This window comes from Halichondria panicea, chromosome 12, assembly GCF_963675165.1.
Source record: "Halichondria panicea chromosome 12, odHalPani1.1, whole genome shotgun sequence".
In the NCBI taxonomy this organism is placed as follows: domain Eukaryota; kingdom Metazoa; phylum Porifera; class Demospongiae; order Suberitida; family Halichondriidae; genus Halichondria; species Halichondria panicea.
Window position 1 is genome coordinate 1324848 of NC_087388.1, and position 18182 is coordinate 1343029.

Here is an 18182-nt window from a genome sequence, read left to right on the forward strand (position 1 = left end):
TTCTAGCCACCATAGATTGAATAGGGAGAGGGATTGGAAACGGAAGTAGTGTCACGTGACATTTTACATTGAATTTGCAGCATGGCACCAGAGAGCCTTTGATGTCAATCCGTGTTACGGTTGCTCAACACGCGGGAAACAATGTTTCATGAATATAATGATCACTACAAGATATTCAGAGCCCCCTAAAATGTCATTTTCATGCCCCCTAATGGTGAGCATCAGTTAGAAAAGAAAAAATACATTTTTGACTTTTGTGAAGCTAGAGGTACAAAACACGCTATGAGATCTTTATGTACCTATAATACTTCTAATATAGCTAAGACTGTGCAACTCATCGGTACGGTGGCCCTGAGCGTTACTATTAGTTCACCTTAGCTACTTGATACTTCGCCTACCTTAGCTACTGGGTAGTTCGCCTACCTTAGCTACTGGGTAGTTCACCTACCTTAGCTACTGGGTAGTTCGCCAACCTTAGCTACTGGGTAGTTCGCCAACCTTAGCTACTGGGTAGTTCGCCAACCTTAGCTACTGGGTAGTTCGCCAACCTTAGCTACTTCGAAGTTGACCTTTGAACTGTATGTTAATGCTGCTGCTGGAGCCATGCAACTCAATATAAATGAGAGCTCCATGTATATATACAGGTACTGAGGATTATCTGCAGCCGGTTAGTGCTACCCTATGGGTAACAGCAATGCAAGATGAGAGTACCACACTTGATTCATTTGGAAGTTACATGTTATTCACAATACTAGCTCGTCTAATAGCTTGGGGCAATAGAGCTAGGATTAAGAGACCTTTTTCTTCTCTTCCCCCTCCCCTCTGAGAAAAGGTCTGGCCCTAGACTAATACAACACATGCAGTTCAAGTTGTTCACGTTTATATCTCCTAATCCCATTGCAGCACAAGAATTCTGTACTATACAATGGTTCTGGTGTGGTACTCTAGTCTTGCATTGCTGTTAGATAATCCTCAGTACCTGTATACGTGCTATGTAGCTCTCATTATTGATCTCTAGTCACTATGTACAGTACGGCTACAGCAGTATTAAATAGAATTAACATGCAGTTCAAAGGTCAATTGCGAAGTAGCTAAGGTAGGTGAACTGTCAAGCAGCGAAGGTAGGTGAACTATCAAGTAGCTAAGGTAGGCGAACTATCAAGTAGAACTACCCAGTAGCTAAGGTAGGTGAACTACCCAGTAGCTAAGGTAGGCGAAGTATCAAGTAGCTAAGGTGAACTAATAGTAACGCTCAGGGCCACCGTACATCGGTGTACTGTGTCCCATATGGTCTCAAGTGTCAGTTGGAAGTGCAAGTTTTAGTACAAATGTAGTATAATCTAGCAGACAAGATTTTACCAACGTTAGATACACAGCCTCGATTAAACCCCGGCGTAATGCGGATATAATTCGAGGTAACTTCCGTTTCCAATCCCTCTCCCTATTCAATCTATGTAGCCACCTTCTCTTGGATTTTGATTTGTGGATTAGGCCACTCCAAGTGATACTCTGGTTTCTGGTCCACCGCCCGCATCAGATTTTATCCTTGGATTTCTATCTTATTGGATTTCTATCTCATTATTTCTACTACGCATGAGCAGAATGGTCCACGCGGTACAAAATAGTGTGATAATGATATTCATTTGAAAAATAATGAGATTCATAAGGTGAAATTGATAATGACATAATGAGAAAAGCCGCCCGTCCGCATGCAATTAGAAAAACTTCAGGACCAGAAACCAGAGTGTCACTTGGAGTGGCCTTAGCAAACTAAAGCTTCTTTCTCTAGTTAGGCCACTCCAAGTGACACTCTGGTTTCTGGTCCTGAAGTTTTTCTAATTGCATGCGGGCGGGCGGCTTTTCTCATTATGTCATTATCAATTTCACCTTATGAATCTCATTATTTTGCAAATGAATATCATTATCACACTATTTTGTACCACATGGACCATTCTGCGCATGCGTAGTAGAAATAATGAGATAGAAATCCAATAATGAGATAGAAATCCAAGAATAAAATCTGATGCGGGCGGTGGACCAGAAACCAGAGTATCACTTGGAGTGGCCTTATGGCTAGTTTGACTCACATGCATTGAAGGCTGTTGCAGTCTCTTCAGAATCTTTCGTAGCATCAACTGTTCGCACAAAGTTTCTATGCAACTTATAAGTTAGCCTTGCACTAAAGCGCTAGGTTTTTGTTAGCTACAAAAGTCAGAAAAGAGCTGCAAAGCTAGCTACACTGTTACTTTGTAATCTGGCCACGCCCTCCCAAACACAGCATTGACTTCTGCAGACACGCCACTTATTCCTGTGGATCTAATGCGCATGCACGCTAATCACCACGTGTGAGAATATCCATCCCAGGCATCTAGCAGAATCAATCTTCTTCTTTGTTGCTTCCTAGATCCTTGAGGTCCTGGCATAAGCAGCCACAAAACACAACAATGATACCATAATTATACAATTGAATAGATGCAAGTCAGATTAATTTATACACTTTTCCTCTTCTATACTTCCTCTTCTATACTTCCTCTTCTATACTTTTGAGCGAAAGCAAATCATGGCAAGAGACATTAGCACAGCGCCAGCTTGAACACTAGTTATAGTATAGAAATTTTAGAGAAAATAGGCGTGGTCTAGCTCAGTCACTTGCTAGCTGTACCGTTGAGAGCTTACTCATGAACAACACATTCATGGACTGTATAGCGATGGGTCAGACAACTGTTCAGTATAATTTATAGTGTGATGATGCCGGCTTAAGCTTGATGTTTCAAACCTTTATAAGCGCTCGAAAAAATAATTACAGGAACGGTAGGCACTTCTTTTAGGGCCACAAAAATTATGCTGATACTGACATGGCGCTGTAATTACTTTAATTATACGGTAATGCTTCGTTCTCAAGATATAGACTATGGTTTGCTAACTTAGAAGGCTTTTGCAGACTCTTCATCTGACAGACTCGTGTATAGCAACTGTTACACCTGTTCGCACAAAGTTTCTATTCAACTTATGAGTTAAACTTGCACTATATAAAGTGCTAGCTGTTTGTTAGCTGCTTAGAAAAGAGCTCGAATTTTTAAGTTGACAAAATTAAACTTCAAGTTACATTGTAGATCTACACAGTCGTGCTTCTATCATTGAAGACCATGACATTCATCAAGCGGGCCATCAGATATAGATTTCTGTTTCCACTATTCTATAATAAAAATGTGTGTGTTTTGTCAAACAACAAAATAATATAAGTAATCATGGTCGATCATTACCCACTCTTTGAGTTTGCATGCATGCAGCAAAATTAAATGCAAAAAATGTTCATCATTATAATGTGTGTATAAAAGCTAATAGCTTTATGTTATGTAGCTTTTGGTATCTCCACCGAGGCATCAGTATAAAAGAATTGAATCATGTGATTTTTCTGTAAATTAAATTCTGTCACAATGCATAGTTCCATAAATGGCTGATGACAGCCAGTCAAGTGATACTCTCCTGCACACTGCTGCAAGCTGTGGGGACTTAGATCAGGTCAAAGAGTTGTTGAAAACAAAGCAATATGAAGTGAACGTCAGAAACTCACACAACCAAACATCTCTTCATCTCGCATGTGCTAATGGTCATCTTGATACGGTTTGGACACTAGTCAACAACTTTGGTGCTGACAAAGGAGCTTCTGATTATGACGGAAATACACCATTGCTCTTTGCTGCTAAGAACAAACATGTGCAAATAATTATCATGGTAATCCTATCATCAGTGTATTTCAACAAATGGCCCTGTTTCTTTAGTCATAGTGAGATGGATTCTCATGACGTTAAAATCTTTGAGGATGTCCTCTTCGAGTATTATAATGATTCTGAGGCTGTGGAGAAAACTATGCATCTGATAAGCAAATACTTTGTTGATTACAAGCAATTCAAGGATTATAAAGATGATGGCTTTATTACATTGTTTGTAGCTGCATCACTTGGTCTCAAAGAATTGCTTAATCATTTAGTTACAGAGAAAAAAGTAGACCTAAATAAAAAAGGTTTCCATGGCTTGTCTGTTCTCCACGGTGCCTGTGTCGGAGGACACGTACTGCTCACGGAGAGCCTTATATCAGAACATGGTATTTCACAGAAAGATAACAGCGGGCACTCAATTTTGCATTACGCTGCATTAGATGGGATTCCCTATTCATTCAATGGTGGTCATATAGAACTAATAGACAAACTGGTGATACAATATGGCCTCGATATTGGAGATAGAGATGAAAATGGAAACACACCTCTACATATGGCAGCCTATGAAGGACGTGTTGAAACATTAAGACACCTGATCAGTAAGCACAGTGCTGATGTTGAATGCACTAATAACCAAAAAAATACACCATTGTTGTTAGCTGCACAAAGTGGTAATACACATGTTTTGGATGCGTTAGTCAAAGAATTCAACATCAGTTGTCATGTCCGAGGTGACAATGGTTATACTCTCCTTCACTATGCATGCTATGGTGGTCATATAGAAATGATAGACAAATTAGTGCTTGAATATGGCCTCAATCCCGCAGATAAAGATAATGATGGTGACACACCTCTACATATTGCAGCCTACGAAGGACGTGTTGAAACAGTGAGACACCTGATCATTAAGCACAGTGCTGATGTTGAATGCACTAATAACCAAAACAGTACACTGTTGATGCTAGCTGCACAAAGAGGTAATACACATGTTTTCAATGCGTTAGTCAAAGAATTCAACAGCAGTTGTCATGTCCGAGGTGACAATGGTTATACTCTCCTTCACTATGCATGTGGTGGTGGTCATATAGAAATGATAGACAAATTAGTGCTTGAATATGGCCTCGATCCCACAGATAAAGATAATGATGGTAACACACCTCTACATACTGCAGCCTCCATTAAAGGACGTGTTGAAACAGTGAGACACCTAATTAGCAAGCACAATGCTGATGTTGATTGCACTAATAATCAGAACAATACTCCATTGATGCTAGCTGTGTTTAATGGTTGTGTGCATGTTTTGGATATGCTAATCAAAGAATTCAACAGCAGTTGTCATGTCCGAGATGACGATGGTTATACTCTCCTTCACTATGCATGCGATGGTGGTCATATAGAACTGATAGACAAATTAGTGCTTGAATATGGCCTCAATCCCGCAGATAAAGATAATGATGGTAACACACCTCTACATGTTGCAGCCATTGCAGGACGTGTTGAAACAGTGAGACACCTGATTAGCAAGCACAGTGCTGATGTTGATTGCACTAATAATCAGAACAATACTCCATTGATGCTAGCTGTGTTTAATGGTTGTGTGCATGTTTTGGATATGCTAATCAAAGAATTCACCAGCAGTTGTCATGTCCGAGATGACGATGGTTATACTCTCCTTCACTATGCATGCGATGGTGGTCATATAGAACTGATAGACAAATTAGTGCTTGAATATGGCCTCAATCCCGCAGATAAAGATAATGATGGTAACACACCTCTACATATTGCAGCCGTTAAAGGACATGTTGAAACAGTGAGACACCTGATTAGCAAGCACAGTGCTGATATTGATTGCACTAACAACTACAACAATACACCATTGATGGAGGCTGCGCTGAATGGTCATGTGCATGTTTTGAATATGCTAATCAAAGAATTCAACAGCAGTTGTCATGTCCGAGGTTACAATGGTTATACTCTCCTTCACTATGCATGCGATGGTGGTCATATAGAACTGATAGACAAATTAGTGCTTGAATATGGCCTCAATCCCGCAGATAAAGATAATGATGGTGACACACCTCTACATATTGCAGCCATTAAAGGACGTGTTGAAACAGTGAGACACCTGATTAGCAAGCACAGTGCTGATATTGATTGCACTAACAACTACAACAATACTCCATTGATGCGTGCTGCGCTGAATGGTTGTGTGCATGTTTTGGATATGCTAATCAAAGAATTCAACAACAGTTGTCATGTTCGAGGTTGCAATGGTTATACTCTCCTTCACTGTGCATGCGATGGTGGTCATATAGAACTGATAGACAAATTAGTGCTTGAATATGGCCTCGATCTCGCAGATAAAGATAATGATGGTGACACACCTCTACATATTGCAGCCATTAAAGGACGTGTTGAAACAGTGAGACACCTGATTAGCAAGCACAGTGCTGATATTGATTGCACTAACAACTACAACAATACACCAGGGATGGTTGCTGTGTGGACTGGTCGTGTGCATGTTTTGGATATGCTAATCAAAGAATTCAACAGCAGTTGTCATGTCCGAGATTACAATGGTTATACTCTCCTTCACTATGCATGCGGTGGTGGTCATATAGAACTGATAGACAAATTAGTGCTTGAATATGGCCTCGATCTCGCAGATAAAGGTAATGATGGTAACACACCTCTACATATTGCAGCCGTTAAAGGACATGTTGAAACAGTGAGACACCTGATTAGCAAACACAATGCTGATGTTGATTGCACTAATAATCAGAACAATACTCCATTGATGCTAGCTGTGTTTAATGGTTGTGTGCATGTTTTGGATATGCTAATCAAAGAATTCAACAGCAGTTGTCATGTCCGAGATGACGATGGTTATACTCTCCTTCACTATGCATGCGATGGTGGTCATATAGAACTGATAGACAAATTAGTGCTTGAATATGGCCTCAATCCCGCAGATAAAGATAATGATGGTAACACACCTCTACATATTGCAGCCGTTAAAGGACATGTTGAAACAGTGAGACACCTGATTAGCAAGCACAATGCTGATGTTGATTGCACTAATAATCAGAACAATACTCCATTGATGCTAGCTGTGTTTAATGGTTGTGTGCATGTTTTGGATATGCTAATCAAAGAATTCAACAGCAGTTGTCATGTCCGAGATGACGATGGTTATACTCTCCTTCACCAAGCATGCGATGGTGGTCATATAGAACTGATAGACAAATTAGTGCTTGAATATGGCCTCAATCCCGCAGATAAAGATAATGATGGTAACACACCTCTACATATTGCAACCATGAGAGGACGTGTTGAAACAGTGAGACACCTGATTAGCAAGCACAGTGCTGATGTTGATTGCACTAATAATCAGAACAATACTCCATTGATGCTAGCTGTGTGGACTGGTCATGTGCATGTTTTGGATATGCTAATCAAAGAATTCAATAGCAGTTGTCATGTCCGAGATTACAATGGTTATACTCTCCTTCACTATGCATGCGGTGGTGGTCATATAGAACTGATAGACAAATTAGTGCTTGAATATGGCCTCGATCTCGCAGATAAAGGTAATGATGGTAACACACCTCTACATATTGCAGCCAACTTCGGGCATGTTGAAACAGTGAGACACCTGATTAGCAAGCACAGTGCTGATATTGATTGCACTAATAATCAGAACGATACTCCATTGATGTGTGCTGCATGGAATGGTCGTGTGCATGTTTTGGATATGCTAATCAAAGAATTCAACAGCAGTTGTCATGTTCGAAGATACAAAGGTTGGACTCTCCTTCACTATGCATGCTGTGGTGGCCATATAGAACTAATAGACAAATTAGTGCTTGAATATGGCCTCAATCCCGCAGATAAAGATAATGATGGTAACACACCTCTACATATTGCAGCCGTTAAAGGACATGTTGAAACAGTGAGACACCTGATTAGCAAGCACAGTGCTGATATTGATTGCACTAACAACTACAACAATACACCATTGATGGGTGCTGCGCTGAATGGTCGTGTGCATGTTTTGGATATGCTAATCAAAGAATTCAACAGCAGTTGTCATGTCCGAGGTTACAATGGTTATACTCTCCTTCACTATGCATGCGATGGTGGTCATATAGAACTGATAGACAAATTAGTGCTTGAATATGGCCTCGATCTCGCAGATAAAGATAATGACGGTAACACATCTCTACATGTTGCAGCCATTAAAGGACATGTTGAAACAGTAAGACTTTTGATTACCCAACACAAAATTGATATTAATATCACTAATAATGTTTACTCTACCCCATTGTGTTTAGCAGCTGAAGGTGGTCATGAGATCGTGATTCATGCCTTTAGTAAAGAGTTTAAATGCAGCCCACATAACAGAGGCTACAATGGTCAAACTCTGCTTCACTATGCTTTCCAAAATGGTCACGTAGAACTATTGTATAAACTGGTAGTTCAATATAAGGTGGATCCAACAATTAGAGACAATGATGGGAACACACCTCTACATCTTTTGTGTCCTACACCGCATACTGAAGACATGCTAAGAACAATCCTTTGCAAGTACCAGTACTGGACAGTGTTTCAAGTTAATAATAAAGGTAACACCCCTCTTCACACAGCAACTCTATATGGGCAAGCTCATTGTGCACGTTTACTATTGCAGAAGTATGAAGCTCCACTTTTTGTGCGAAATACAGATGGGAAGACAGCCCTTGATTTAGCTAAACTTCAGAGAAAACAAGAAATTGTTACAATTTATGAAAATCATACTTCCAAACTCCAGTTAACCTATGAGCAACTAGACGAACTTGCTAAAAAAGAGTTTACTGGTGAAAAGAACCTCACCAGAATATTTGTTGTAGGGCATCCAGGTGCAGGGAAATCCACGCTTGTTGAGACTATCAAAAAGAAAGGTTTCTTCAGCTACTTCAGCACATCAACTGTTGCCCCTCACACTGCAGGCATTATTCCAAGTACATATGACAGTAGTTATTATGGAAGAATGATAATCTATGATTTTGCTGGTGATTCCGAGTACTACTCCTCACATGCTGCAATTATGGAGTCAATCAACACATCAAAAGGAAGTAATATATATTTGATAGTTTGTGATTTGAGTAAAGGCGAAGAAGCTGCTGCCACTAAATACAGCTACTGGCTTTCATTTCTATCATACAATATTAAGCAATTCTCAAACATGATTATCCTACCAGTGGGAAGCCACGCTGATGTAATCAATAAAACATCAGTTGAACAAGTGTTACGTGTTCTTGACAGCGTATCCCAAAAGTTCTGTAGCAGCTCTAAGATTGATGGCTTTCAAATTGAACAAAGTGTTTCTCTTGATTCTCGTAAACGAGGGACTGTAGTAAATGACATAAAAGAACTCACTAAGAAATTTTCCAATTTGGTATCCCTTTCCCCAGAGACAAGCACACTCTTGGGATTGTTGAAGAAAGACTTTGAACATGTTCCAGCTTGCAAAGTAAGCCTCCTTATCTCTCACATAGAAGATACTGGAATTCCACTGCCACTAAATTCTTCATCACTATACACTCTCGTAAGAGAGTTGCATGATTTGGGTCTGCTAATGATGATAGAGAGAGAAGGGGACTCCATTGAGAACCATATAATAATTCTCAAGATATCAACATTCACATCAAATGTACACAAAAAACTCTTTTCAGAGTCTGCTAAAGCTGACCTCACAGAGCACATTGATCAACTCAAGTTTAGCGTAGGTATTATTCCAGAATCACTACTGGAGAGAGTACTGCCAGAGTACATCACAAAAGAAAGTCTACTTAAGCTGCAGTACTGTCACGAAATTGAGAATTTGTACGTGGAAGAGGACCACACTCTTTCTCAACTCACTTCAGAACCTGTACCAACAGATAGTGCCAGTAAAGAGAAATCTCATTTATTTTTCCCTGCTCTGTGTGATCTCAAGCTTGAGGACATTCAATGGCCTAAATCCGAAGGTGATAAGATTACTTTGGGATGGTATGCTAAATGTGATGGTGACAGATTCGACTTCTTTCCAACACGATTTCTTCATGTGCTTATCGTTCACCTCTCTCACAACTTTGCACTAAAACAAATCCTGCCCACAAGACACAGACTCTCCACTACAGCTTCCAATTCTTTGATTGCTGAGGTACATGCTGCCAATCCTAGCTGTCATGTCTGGTCGACTGGTCTGCATTGGCTTATGAAGAATGGAGTGGAAGTGTTTGTCGATATGCCTAAAGAAGCTGATAGTAAAGAACTGGTTGTACTAGCAAGGAGTGACGTCCGAAATCAAGCCAAGTGTTCTGAAACTCTACATCAAGTTATTCAAAAGGTAGTGGAAGCAAAAATGGAGTTCTGTGCTAGTATATTGCCTACTGTTTACCTTCTTGATCCAAGCAACCTCAAAGATGAACCTTTTATGAATGCTTTGAGTTCATCTAAATACGCTCTTAGTGATATCGAAGAAGCACTAGCAGAAGGCACTGAGGAAGTTGCCGATAAAGACAGGCAATGCTTCTCCACTCCGATCAAAGAATGGATTAGCCCAACAAGATGGGCCATATCTTACTGGAGTAAGTTTCACACACACATATACACGCGTAATTAATTAATTTGTTTGTTATTGTACTACAGATTTGTTTTTTCCAATGAATACTTTCTTGGTTCATTCTGCTTTGCAAGAAGTAAAGGATGCTCAATGGAAACTGCTAGGAATGAGTCTTCCGATCCCCTGGAACAAATTAGATGACATTGAGAATAATGACTCATCATACCCTGGTGACATTGCTAAGAAAGAAGAAGTAATTCGACTATGGATGTCTCAAGAACCCACCTGGATAGTGTTGGTAGATGCTCTCAATCAATCTGCATATGAATGGTCACAGAATTCAAGTCAAATCTCACAAAAGCATAGTAAGTACCTCACAATCATTAGCTATATTAATTGCTTATTCATGCGTGCATTATATAATAATTATAGATGTGCCTCTACAAAAGAAAATTCTCGAAAAAGATTCATCTCTCCGTCCTGACGAGGACTTTCTCCAATCATTTGCTGCCGTCATTGGCTCTCGTTGGCAGTGTCTTGCTTTTCCCCTCTCCCTCACTTCTGAAGACATTGTGAGCATCAAGAGAGAGACAAGAGGAGCAGAGCCTACCAGACAAGCACTCGTCATGCTGCAGAAGTGGGCAGCCAGGGAGACGGCAATTTATGGTCAGTTGAGAGAGAGACTCCGTACACTCTCAGTGTTTAATATCTGAGAAAAGTATGTAGATAATTATAGCTGTTTACGAAAATGTATCACCTTGTTTGTGTCACTCATGCTTTGCCATTAAATTTAAACAACAATGTCACAACTGCACTTTCAATTTTTTACACTGCGTATACAACCTTCAAAAAAGCACTTTAATGTTGTCAATTCTTATTAGTTAATTATGCTCCCTCAAGTAATTTTTGTAGCTTCAAATAGTGTTGTACAAAAACTTCTGTAACAGTTCCAAGATTGATGATTTACAAAGCATTGCTCTGATGTTGTAAACGAGAAGCTGTAAATTACTTATTGTCCTCTGTCGGATTTTCCCCAGAGACAAGCTCTTTTCTGGGATTGTTGAAACACTTTGACTATATTCCAGCTTGCAAAGTAAGTCTCCTTATCTCTCACATAGAAGAGACTTAAATCCGGCTCACACCCTAAGAGAATTACTCACATCAGGTGTACCCATAATGATCAATTTAAAAGCAGACGTCATCAGTCAACTCAAGCTCAGGGTAGTCATCATTATAACAAAATGCTACTGCATCGCTACTGCATGGAAAAAATACTACCACAAACTGCAGTACTGCTGAGAATTTTATAAGTGGAAGAGTACCACAGCCTTTCTCGAACTCACTTCAGAACCAGTACCAACTGAGAGTGCCACTATAAAGAGAAATTTCGTCTCCTTTTTGTGATCTCTGGATCAAAGGTGACCAAGGATTTTTTGCTAAATGTGATGATGGCAAATTTGACTATTTCCTAACGATTTTGTTATCTCATTTCTCTCACACAGCTTTTCATGAAAACAAAGCTTGCCAACAAGCCGCAGGCTCTGTATAATATTGAACTTCTAATTCTTCTACTTCTTTGATTGCAGAGGTCCAATTATGCTGCCAATCCTCGCTGTCATGTCTGGTCTACATGTAGTAAATGAAATAAAGGAACTAGCGAAGAGATTAGAGTCTCTTTCCCCGGAGACAAGCACACTTCTGGGATTGTTGAAGAAAGACTTTGAACATGTTCCAGCGTGTAAAGTGAGCCTCCTTATCTCTCACATAGAAGATACTGGAATTCCTCTGCCACTAAATTCTTCATCACTATACGTTCTCATACAAGAGTTACATGATTTGGGTCTGCTAATGGTGATAGAGAGAGAAGGGGACTCCATTGAGAACCACACAATCATTCTCAAGATATCAACCCTCACATCGGATGTACACAATAAACTGTTTTCAACGTCTGCTAAAGCTGACCTAACCAAGCATATCGATCAACTCAAGCTCAGCGTAGATATTATTCCAGAATCACTACTGGAGAGAGTACTACCAGAGTACATCACAAAAGAAAGTCTACTTAAGCTGCAGTACTGTCAAGAAATCGAGAATTTGTACGTGGAAGAGGACCACAGTCTTTCTCAAATAACTTCTGTATATACCAGTACCAACAGAGAGTTCCACTAAAGAGAAATCTCATCTATTTTTCCCTGCTCTATGTGATCTCAAGCTCGAGGAAATTCAACGGCCAACATCCAAAGGTGATAAAGTTGCTTTGGGATGGTATGCTAAATGTGATGGTGACAGATTTGATTTCTTCCCAACAAGATTTCTTCATGTGCTTATCGTTCACCTCTCTCACAACTTTGCACTGAAGCAAAGCCTGCCAACAAGACTCTCCACTACAGCTTCTGATTCTTTAATTGACGATGTATATGCTGCCAATCCTAGCTGTCGTGTTTGGTCAACTGGTCTGCATTGGCTTATGAAGAATGGAGTGGAAGTATTTGTCGATATGCCTAAAGACGCTGATAGTAAAGAACTAATTGTACTAGCAAGGAGTGACATCCGAAATCAAGTCAATTGTTCCGAAACTCTGCATCAAGTTATTCAAAATGTAGTAGAAGCAAAAGTTGAGTTTTGTGCTGGTATAGTGCCTACTGTTTACCTTCTTGATCCGAGCAATATCAAGGATGAGCCTTTTACAAATGCTAGAAATTCACCTAAATACGCTCTTAGAGATATTGAAGAAGCACTAGCAGAAGGCCCTGAGGAAGTTGCTGATAAAGACAGACAATGCTTCTCCACTCCAATCAAAGATTGAATCAGCCCAACAAGATGGGCCATATCTTACTGGAGTAAGTTTCACGCACACATTAAACCCACGTATTTCATTTATTATAGTACTATAGACTTGTTTTTTCCAATGGATACCTTCTTGGTTCGTTCTGCTTTGCTAGAAGTAAAGGATGCTCAATGGAAACTGCTAGGAATGAGTCTTCCAATCCCCTGGAACAGATTAGATGACATTGAGAATAATAAATCATGGTGATAATGCTAAAAAAGAAGAAGTAATTCGCCTGTGGATGTCTCAAGAACCCACGTGGATAGTGTTGGTAGACGCTCTCAGTCAATCTGCATATGGATGGTCACAGAATTCAAGTCAAATCTCACGAAAGCATAGTAAGTACCTCACAATCATTATAGCTCTGGTATAATTATTATGCACACTGCTTATAATTATATATAGATGTACCTCTACAAAAGAAAGTCATCTGCGAAATCAATTCATCCATCCGTCCTGACAAGGATTTTCCAATCGTTTGCTGTCATTATTGGCTCTCGATGGCAGTGTCTTGCTTTTCCCCTCTCCCTCACTTCTAAAGACATTGTGAGCATCAAGAGAGAGACAAGAGGAGCAGAGCCGACCAGACAAGCACTTGTCATGCTGCAAAAGTGGGCAGCCAGGGAGACGACAACTTATGGTCAGTTGAGAGAGAGACTCCGTACATTTTCAGTGTTTCATATCTGAGAAAGTATGTAGATAATTGTAGCTGCTTACAAAAATTTATCACCCAATGCTTTTCAGAACTCATACTTTGCCATTAAATTTAAGCAACATTATTTTTACTACTGCATGCACTTTCAATTTTACTTTTTTTTAAGTGCCCTGTAATATATACACTGTATATAACTTTCAAAAAGCACATAATTTTGTTAGCCTTTACTAATTCTATTAATGCTCCCACAAGTAATTTTTGTACTGCAGCTAGAGCTTCAGCTAGTATTGTACAGAACTTCTGTAACAGCTCCAAGATTGATGATTTACAAAGTATTGCTCTGATGTCGTAAACGAGAAGCTGTGAATGACTTATACAAGCTCTCTTCTGGGATTGTTGAAAAACACTCTGACTACATTCAAGCTTGCAAAGTAAGTCTCCTTATCTCTCACACATAGAAGAGACTGTATATAATTCCGCTCACACCCTAAGAGAGTTATACTCGCATCAGATGTACCTATAATCATCAAATATTGTCAAAGTCTGCTAAAGCGGACGTCACCAAGTACATCGATCAACTCAAGTTCAGCGTAGCCATAAATATTACAGAATTGCTACTGCATGGAAAAATATTATCAGAATATACCACAAGCTGCAGTACTGCCACGAAATTGAGAATTTGTATGTGGAAGAGGACCACAGTCTTTCTCAACTCACTTCAGAACCAGTACCAATTGAGAGTGCCACTAAAGAGAAATCTCATCTTGCTTTTTTTGATCTCTGGGTCAAAGGTTACCCAGGATTTTATGCTAAATGTGATGTTCGTAGATTTGACTATTTCCTAACGATTTCTTCATCTCATTTCTCTCACAGCTTTTCATGAAAACAAAGCTTGCCAACAAGCCACAGGCTCTCTATAATAACCTCTGAATATTGATTTTCTGATTCTTCTACTTCTTCGATTGCAGAGGTTCAATTATGCTGCCAATCCTCGCTGACCTGTGTAGTGTACATGTATACTTGGTATGCAGGCTTATGAAGAATGGAGTGGGTGTATTTGTCGATATGCTTAAAGACGCTGATAGGAAAGAACTGATAGCGAGAAGTGGCAACAAAACATAAAATGTGCTAACACTCTGCATCTAGTTATTCAGAATGTTGTGGAAACAAAATTGATTTCTGTACTGCCTTCTGTTTTTACCTTCTTGATCCGAGCAATCTCAAGGATGGATGAAACTTTTACGAATGCTAGAAATGCACCTAAATATGCTCTAAGAGATATTGATGAAGCATTAGCAGAAGGAACTAAGCAAGTCATGGAAAGAAGGATATGCTTCTCTATTCCGATGAAAGATTGGGTCATCCCAAAAGATGGACTGGATCTACATAATAATTACTGGAGTAAGTTTCAAGCACGCACACGTACACACCACATGTAAATGTAGCCTCGATCCCAGGCTGATTTTTCGCTTTTATAACGGTTAGGCGAACATGCAACTAGGCCTGGTACTAGTTGTCTGCGCATGCGTCAAATTTTCATTGTATATTTGTGGTCGGCAAAAATATTTAATAAATCAATAATCGAAATTTGCACACAGAAAATGCACAGAGTGAGTACACAAAAGATGCATAGGGAGTACACAAAAGATGCACATAGGGAGCTGCTTCACAAAGGCCTGGGGAGTTGCCAGTTGTGCTGCAGCACAATTACAGTGACCCAGGGCAACTTCAGGATGATTGAATGGCTTCAAATTACGTTTCAAAAAGATTTAGCAGGCTGCTGGACTTCTCTGATTCTAGGCCCCAACTCGTAACTTAGTTAAAGTTTGCTTGAGAAAACGTTGATGTCTCTGAGCTACCCAGCAACGCTCGAATGAGCAGGTCATACTCCAGTCCTGTAAGTATAGGACAATATTAAAAGAAACCAAACACGGTTAAACCCTTACCTCAAACTGTCCAGTCTCGTCCGTTAGTATAGCCAAGAGGAGCACTGTTGGGATAGCTGGATATTAGCCATTGCTCCTGTACAGAGAAGTAGACATTCTAAATACGTGTAGATCTATACATATTAAATTTCTCGTATTAAACAGGTAACAGGTTATAGTGTCATTGTCGACGAGCTGATGATGGCAGCACCAAGTTCTCTAGCTCACATTCTTCACTTGATCCACCATATTAATGATGAAACTATAGTCTACCTACCGGTAGATCTTGCCAAACATGAACAAGACTTGATAGCATAGCCATAGGGCCCACACAAAAATATCTGACTTTAACAAGCTTGACAAAGCTTTATACCTCTTCCCTTGTTGTTCAGTCTTCAGAATAATGTTTTCTAAGCTTCAGAGAAGAGAGAAGCTTCAGCTAAGAGCCATTCCAATCGATTCCAATAATGATAAAACGGGAACTGACTTCTAGTACACGATAGTACACGAATATAAATGTCACGAAAGTGAACGAGAATATCCATTCGTCAGAATCTGACGAACGACTGACGCATGCGCAGACAACTAGTACCAGGCCTAGTTGTTCGCCTAACCGTTATAAAAGCGAAAACTCGGCCTGGGATCGAGGCTAATGTAAATGTTGTTGTTTCCAATGGATATACCCTTAAAGATACAACTCCTAATAATGCGCAGGCACTGATTAACTTACCGATAAAGACAGAAAATGCTCCACTTCAATCAACATTGGATCAGCTCACACACAGGTGATATTCTACTGGAGTAAGCAGCATCCAAACCCCAACGTTTAATTTGTCCATGAGCTTAATTATTTCCTTACACTTTGTACAGATTAATTTGTTGTTTCCGATGTGTGAGTCCATGATCGACTCTGCTTTGAACTGCTTAGGAATGAAACGAAGCATCCTTCCCTGGTGACATTGCTAAGAAATAATTCGACTGTGAATGTCTCAAGAACCCATCTGGAAAATGTTGGTAGATGCTCTTGTAGTCAACCTATGATTGGATTGTCCAACGAAACAAGTCAAATCTCACAAGAGCACAGTAAGTATACTACCGTTTAGCAGGTATATTTCGAGGGTAGCGGTTAGAAATTAAGGTTTTCGTGGAATAGCAGTCTTTTCGTGGGTATAAAAAAAAACCGGTACATGCTTAATTAGAAAACCACAAACATTTATACCCTCGGAATATACCCTCTGTATAATAATACGGTATATATAGCTATAATTATAGCTATAATTATTCATTCATTCTATTGTAGACGTGCTTCTACACAAGAAAAGCATTATCAAAAACAATCATCTGTCCGTCCTGACGATAAAACTTTCTCCAATCATTTGCTGCCATCATTGGCTCTCGTTGGCAGTGTCTTACTTTTCCCCTCTCCCTCACTTCTGAAAACATTGTGAGCATCAAGAGAGAGACAACCAGATGACAAGCACTCGTCATGCTACATGGTCATACACTTTCCGTGTTTCATATCTGTACCACATTATGTGTAGATTTAACTGCATGCATTCACATACTGTAGATATAGCTGTTCAATCCAATTAACACATGTTTGTGTCACTGAACTTTCAGAACTCATGCCTTGCCACTTAAGCAATACTGCTGCACTTCCAATTGTCATTTTTTCTACTGATATAATTATATGCAACATCTTACATCCTTCAAAATTAGCACATTTTTGTTACTAGCTACTGTACAGTTATTCTAATGTTGTCAATTCTGACATGAATGAAATGAATTTTTGCACTCAGTTCTATAGCTAATGGCCGGTTGTGCATGCAATGTCATGACTTAATTATGTACTGTGTTATTCATCAGTCACTGCCTCTGTTTTAATATTCTCGGATCCAGATTGGCTTTAGCTTATTAATGCCATATCTACCCCTATACACCAATTCGGTTATCCTGACACGTGACATAATTATACACCAGCTAAATGTGTAGGACATGATATAATTGCGCCAACAGAACCTATATACATTCAGTATGAGTTATTCATCACTTCCTTTCCAGTTCCAGTAACTGTTACATTTAAATGTCATGCAAGTATATACACATTAATAATTCAGTGACTACAATAAATGCGCATCATAAAAACTCGATATTAGTAAAAGCAGGAGTTCATTAAATAAGTACCAAAAAGTTAATACACACTATACAGCTTCTTTGTTGTGCGCAGGGCCCCTTGCTCTGGCCTTGCCCTAGCTTTTGCTTTGCATTTGCCATGGCTGTCAAATTCCAGTGGATCAAAGTTTGCAATTAACTGTTTTGGAACCTTCCTTTAAAATTCCTGGATCCGCCACTGCTCTGTATCACTTCTTCGCTCTTGCAGTGAGGCCGAGGGTCAGAAAGTTGTCAGTGTTCAGTTTAGCAGTCATATTTAATGCAAACAGTCAGCAGTGTTGGGGGTCAGGGGTGAGTA

General features: G+C 39.6%; 2 protein-coding genes across 12 annotated transcripts in view; both read left to right on the forward strand.

The window, feature by feature from the left end:
- Window positions 1-17586, forward strand: part of LOC135344764 (uncharacterized) — a 28742-nt gene extending 11156 nt beyond the window's left edge. For 2 of the 11 annotated variants that reach the window (XM_064542031.1, XM_064542033.1), the window contains exons 2-8: window positions 3446-10330; window positions 10392-10670; window positions 10738-13470; window positions 13538-15188; window positions 16427-16497; window positions 16583-16795; window positions 17013-17584. In XM_064542031.1, the coding sequence (XP_064398101.1) occupies window positions 3454-10330; window positions 10392-10670; window positions 10738-11018 (7437 nt within the window). In that variant the 5' untranslated portion in view covers window positions 3446-3453 and the 3' untranslated portion in view covers window positions 11019-13470; window positions 13538-15188; window positions 16427-16497; window positions 16583-16795; window positions 17013-17584. Of the gene's footprint in view, window positions 1-1797; window positions 10331-10391; window positions 10671-10737; window positions 13471-13537; window positions 15189-16426; window positions 16498-16582; window positions 16796-17012 lie in introns of those variants that run through there. The other 9 variants (XM_064542041.1, XM_064542040.1, XM_064542037.1 and 6 more) reach the window with 9 other exon arrangements.
- Window positions 1-18182, forward strand: part of LOC135345452 (uncharacterized) — a 91624-nt gene that overhangs the window by 38555 nt on the left and 34887 nt on the right. The window lies entirely within an intron of this gene.